Here is a 6,193-nt window from a genome sequence, read left to right as displayed (position 1 = left end):
GATGTCTGTTCAATGATGGAGAGTTGAAATAGGAAAGAGTGTCTTCTTAGAGTCAGTCTGCAGAGGGAAAAGACTGTGTGATAGGACTTCAGAGAGTTCTGCCTCTCCATGGCTGTGGACTCCATAGTCTTCTAAGAAAGGGGTATTAGCTGATGAGCTGTGACTCTTCTACTTGCTGCAAGTAGTGAACTCAGGTAAGGAAAATCCCCCAGCAAAGTTCTGCTGTTTAAATTCAACCCTAAACAGAAACTCCCAGCATACAGCTACTTTTGTCTTAAAAGTAGGAAGTGTTGGGGGCTGTAGAGGTAGCACAGTGGTTAGGGTGTTTGCTTTGCATGCTGCTGACCTGGGCTCAATTCCCAGCATCCCATATGGTCCCGTGAGCACCGCCAGGAGTAATTCCTGAGTGCAGAGCCAGGTGTAACCCCTGTGCATTGCTGGATGTGACCCAAAAAGCAAAAAAAAAAAAAAGTAGGAAGTGTTGTTAACATTAAACATTGTAATTAAAGCATTGTAATTAAACCTTTCTTTCTATTCACTGGAACCTACTGCACAGACCTTCCAGGGTCCCAGACAAAAGTTTTAGAATTCATGACTTGGGGAGAGGGTGATTGGAAAGCAGGCATAAAATCACATGAATCTGCATGCCACTGGCAGTCATGAAGGGCCCTGGCCCGGCCTGTGTACCTCAGGCTGAAATGGGCCTGACCAATGTCTGGAGTTGCCCATTTGGTCCAGTATGATCATGCTTCTAAGATCACCCACTAGGACTTACTGAGATATATTAGGTATTATAGGAGATTTGGAAAATCCTGCTGTTTGATTTTAAGATGACACATACATTTTAAAGCACGTTTACACATTGTATTGGTTGTCAGATTAAAAAAAGCCACAGCTTCTCAAGTTAAAACGGGACAGATGACAAATGAATGACAAATAACTGACTGCAAAAGACCTGAAGAAGATAGTGGTATTCATGAAAATGTCATTTTAAAACTGTGGTGGAACACTTAATTTTTTAATTTTTATTTTTTTTTTAATTTTCAAATTTATTTTCATAAGAGTTTTTCACAATAATTGATTAAAGTAAAGTAAAGGCCCTCCCGTTGTTCATCGATTTGCTCAAGCGGGCCCAGTAACGTCTCCATCATGAGACTTGTTGTTACTGTGTTTGGCATATTGAATACATCATGGGTACCTTGCCAGGCTCTGCCGTGCGGGTGGGATACTGTCGGTAGCTTGCCGGGCTCTCCGAGAGGGGCGGAGGAATTGAACTCAGGCCGGCCATGTTGGCTGCGTGCAAGGCAAACGCCCTACCGCTGTGCTATCGCTCGGGATACCAATCCCACCACCATTACTCCTTTCCACTACCATTATTTTGAATCTTCCCACCACCACTCAAGCCTACCCCACAGGCAGATGCTAAATAATTTATTTTGTATTGCTTGTTATGAATCATATGAAATGTCTCCTGGATTTCTAAAATTTTAAATAATCGGAGTCTGGAGGCCTCTCTGCAGGTGCTGCTCTCTTCTGAGATTCATTTGTGAATCTCTGGATCATGGCTGTTAATGCGCTTAAATGGTGCCCAGAGGCAGTTAATGGGCGTGACTGCCAGGAAACTGGAAGGGTGGGGAGATGGGAGGAGGTGGCCCATTCCCAACTCTGTGAAGCCTGAAGTTTTCAGTTAAAGGTCCTTCATACCTGGGTTTTTCAGCATGGGGGGTTCGGGCGAGCCTGTGAAGATCAGCTATGAGCTTGGCAATGATTGGGTTCTGCAGGTTTGCAGCTGCCAGGGTTCATTTGGAACAGACGGAGGGATGTGCTTGCTCCTCTCTGAGGCACCTGAGTGTTATCAGTCCAGCACGGGATTGGGAGACTTCTCCAGCATGCTGCTCTCTTCAGAGATTTATTTGTGACTCTCGTGGTGGAATACTTTAGATCTCCTGTTAAAACCTGGGGGAATTTAACTTCATTTTCTCAGGTACCTATAAGCTCAATAAGCTAATAGGATTAGGGAAAGTCTAAATTCACTGTGGGGTGTGCACATGTGCAGATGGGTAAGGCAGAGACGCTAACAGCTTCTATCAGTGAAGTCTAGTGTCATTTAACAACACAAATGAACAAGCAGAGAGAATATGGTGCTACTTGAAATAATAACACCAGGATATTGGTATTCCTATGGTGGGCATGGCACAGTCAAGCTACATGCCTAAAACATCAACATAAGCATGCTGTTGTAAAGTATGGTATCACAGTAAGTCAATAAGACAACAACAACAGCAACAATAAAAGAGGTAAAAGAACCCACCTTTTTCAGAAGCTTAAAGTCCTCTCTCAAACTCTATATGCTGTAAAAACTTTACTGATGGAAAAAAAAACAGAAGGGAATTTAGCTAGGACGGTAAAAAGAACTGAGTTTGGGAGAATGGGAGGGCTCCTTGGGACAGTAGTGGAGGGAAGTATTGATAACATTAATGTGGGGTGTCCTTGGTACTCTGATGGTGGGGGTGGTGTGAGGATGATGTGTGTATGAAACTATCATTAGCAGTATTGTAAATCTTGGTACCTCAATTTTAAAGAAGGAGTGAAGTTAATTCTTAGTGAGCAGAAATATTCTCCTTTTTTGTGGGAAAAGGGGGTGGGGGAAAGGAGTTTGGCCAAATCTGGTGGTTGCTCAGTGATTATTCCTAGGTCTCTGCTCAGGGAACCACATGTGATGCTAGGGATTCAAACCAGGGCTGGGGCAAGGCAAAGGCCTTAAGCCTGCACTATTTCTCTGGTACCCAATTTTCTTCCTTTCTTTACTCTGTCTCTTGCAGGTTAACACCCTACTGACCTCTCAAAAAATTTGAGTATAAAACTTCTCTCTTAGGACCAGAGTGATATTATATTGGGTAGAGTGCCTGTCTGGCATGTTGCTGACCTTATATTCCTTGCATCCCAAAAGGTGCCCTAAGGCCTACCAGAAGTGTTCCCTGAGCAGAATCCTACAGGTTTAAGCACTAAGCACCACTGGGTGTTGTCCCCAAAACAAAAACAAAAACAAAAAACCCCTTCTCTTTTAGTTCTTCCCTTTCCTGTTCCATAACATGCTGGGGGGTAAATAGGGTATCAATAATAAAACCTTGATTACAAAATAATTCAGTAGTTTGGCATGCCTAAGCAGAGGAACCAAGTCACTAGTCTGGGTTTCAAATCTCTTCACTGATATCTGATGAGCCTGGAGAGGTTCAAGCAGGAGAAGGGGGACTTGGAAAGACTCAAACACGAGAGCAGGAGGGAAAAGGGCTCCATTTACAAATAATCACTTTCTCCCCAGACACACAGATAAGAATATCATGTAACAATTTTATTCACAAATTAAAAAAATGATATTACAAAAGTATATGTATAAGAAAGCACAATTTTACAAATTTATAAATTCCAGTATGCAAAGCAGTACGATGAAATATAAATGGACTCAGGCTGACTATTTAAAGCGATGATTGATTTTTTTTCTTTTTCTTTTTTTTTTACTAGCACAGAGAATCGTGCTTAGTCCAAATGACAATAATACTAGTGCTTTAAAGTAGAAAAATCTGTATTTGTAAAAATATACTCCATACACACAAAAGTTAGAACATCTATGCTTTACATGGTCACTCTCCAAACCCTTGTCTCTTGTTTCTGCAGCACTGAAAGTTACAATGAATTGCTAGTTCCAGTCACATTTTTACCTGAAGGTGATTCTGTGGCATAAGCATCTCTGAGCTGAGTGAATCTGAGTGTGGGTACAGTATTTTAACCATAAGAAATACAAATTGGATATATTTTTCTCGATTGTTTACAGAGAGTGTAGAATAGATAGAACACTGTAGTAGGTAACAGGTGATTGTAAAATGGTGATGGTCTTCATCTAGATCAAAATAACACAGAAAGTTTCAAATACAGTACCAAATGAGACCAAATTTTAGCCCTACATCTTTCTCTACTGCTAAAAAATGATATCTCAGGACTTTTGGCCAAAGTTTAACTGCCCATTAATCTAGGCTCTCTCCAGCAAGTGTTTGTCTTTGATGTTAATGAGAGTTCTACATATGGAAAACATATTCATGTTACAAAAATGAGCATAACCCTCACCCCTGTCAAAATAAAAGTAATCAGACTGCAAACAATGACAATTACAGTAAAGCCACTCCAGGAAGCTCTTCTTGCAATTTCATAGACATCTGTGGTCAAATCCTAAATATTTCACAAGTGTTTCTCAAAGAGAATTCTCACAAGAGTTGGTAAGCAGCAAAGCTTAAGAACCATTAATTTATGCTAATATGGGGAAAAGAAATAAAAGTGTAATCAATTTTGACTTTGTAGATATGAAAGATTGTAGATAACTATGAGGCACTAATTTCCCTCATTGATGAAAGGAATTGAGGTGATGAGATGTATCAGGCAAGCTAATCTATACTTTTCAGACTCTAAAAATATGGATATAAGTAATCTCAGTCACAAGGAAGTAGACTTGTTAGATGTTACTGATATCTTCTTGCAATGAAAGAAAACCAAGAAGAAACCAGTGAGAAGAGAGAGTTGTAGGGATGGCATTTTAAATATTAAGTATTATTAAAAGATACTGATTTGAACTGGGCAATTCTAAAATTTGATATTTTAATATTTTAGAGTACTTTGACAGTGAGGTTCAGAGATAATTTTTAAGTTACAAATGGGACAGAATTAATAGTAATTAGATAAAAGTCAAAGACCACATCTGTTCCTAGGATCAAGTAGGAACAATATGAGTCTTGCTTAATTAATTTCCCTCCAGAACATAAAATTTTGGAGCACTGAAGTCAACCCTTGTTCCATGACTGAACTGGGTTCATTTCTGTCTTAGCTCTACAGATAATTCTTGTGTGTAAACACCAATGTGGTAAGATATTGTGGGAACACCTAATGATACTACATCCGAGCAGGTGCAGATGGTCCACTGAAATGCCACCTACAAACTGTGCTTTCCCTTTGGGTCCTAATATCTACTGTAGTTTTACAAGATCACTTATCTGGTGTTATATTACAATAGAAGGGAGAACCTGATTACATTATTCCCAAAGCCCCCACTATCATACACAATGCAAATGAAAAACCATTTTTATCAACTCCATTCTTCTGTAAGAAACATACCAGATCTTTTAAGTTCAGTCAAATGGATTAAAGACAGACATTCGCCTATCAGCTGATTATTCCATAAATATGCTAATCCTTTCTGCCAGCCTCTGGGATAAGCACAGGAACGGTTGGGCAAGCTCCTTCCCAGTCACGGTCTCTGAGGCCCTCCCAGGGGCTTGTAAGGCAAGGGCTAAGTCTGGAAGTCCTGAAGCCATTCTCCTCTGATTCTCAGTTAACTTCATCAAATACACCAAAGGCTTACACAGACAGTCTGAAGTCAGTCCTAACCTTTGAAGTTCATTAGTTTAATAATGATAAAGTGACCTTCATCAAACAGAAACACTCATTTAAAAAAGACCATTCTCCATATAAACTAAGGTAACTAATCTGGCTTTGACTTATAGCAGGAGAATCAACTCTAGGAAATTATTCCTGGGAAGAAGTTGTGAACACAAATGTATATTTGGACTCTTCGGCCCCACAGAGCCACATTCACCATGAAAATGCACATGGGCACACTTCTGGTTCCTGTTAGGTGCCAGTCAGCTCTCAGGCAGCCCACGCAATGTCAGCCTTTGAAGTCAGGCTTACAGCACAGAAGCTTCCTGTACAGGAAGATGAAAAGTTGCACGAGTGCCCGGTCTCCCTGGTTTTTCCTTGAGGTTTCAGCTTACAGCTGGTCTGGCTCAGAAGCAACTGGGTGAAAGGCTTAAAATGCCATCAGTTTGTTTCAGACTGATTTCTTCCCCCAGAAGCCATCAGGGGCCAGGCTGTACTCAGTCTATAAGCCCACACGGAGGAGTCAGAACCCATCATGGCTCTGTTGGAAGTGTATACACTTTGACTGCAGGAAGAAGCCAAGTCCTTTAAGCTTCCTGGAACAATAGGAGAAAAGCTTTAGTATTAAAGTTTGATTGTGACGGTAAACAATTGTTCAAAAATTTTACTTGTAATGCGCATACACATAATCCTATGCTGGTTTTCACACACCCCAGTAGCCATGTATTGTGAGAATAACAGGTTTCCTAACAACTCACAGGTACACAAT

At 40.6% G+C, this 6,193-nt stretch overlaps 1 protein-coding gene across 1 annotated transcript in view; it reads right to left on the bottom strand.

Moving 5' to 3' along the window:
- Window positions 1-5,330: 5,330 nt before the first annotated feature.
- TNFRSF19 (TNF receptor superfamily member 19) overlaps window positions 5,331-6,193 on the bottom strand; it is a 99,762-nt gene continuing 98,899 nt past the window's right edge. The window contains exon 10 of the mRNA XM_056132815.1: window positions 5,331-6,020. Within this exon, the coding sequence (XP_055988790.1) occupies window positions 6,012-6,020 (9 nt within the window). The 3' untranslated portion in view covers window positions 5,331-6,011. The remainder of the gene's footprint in view (window positions 6,021-6,193) is intronic.

The sequence above is a fragment of the Sorex fumeus genome, unplaced genomic scaffold (genome assembly GCF_029834395.1).
Source record: "Sorex fumeus unplaced genomic scaffold, SorFum_2.1 ptg000095l, whole genome shotgun sequence".
In the NCBI taxonomy this organism is placed as follows: Eukaryota; Metazoa; Chordata; class Mammalia; order Eulipotyphla; family Soricidae; genus Sorex; species Sorex fumeus.
The sequence above is the reverse complement of the archived record's forward strand: the minus strand, read 5'-3'. Positions and strand labels throughout refer to the sequence as shown.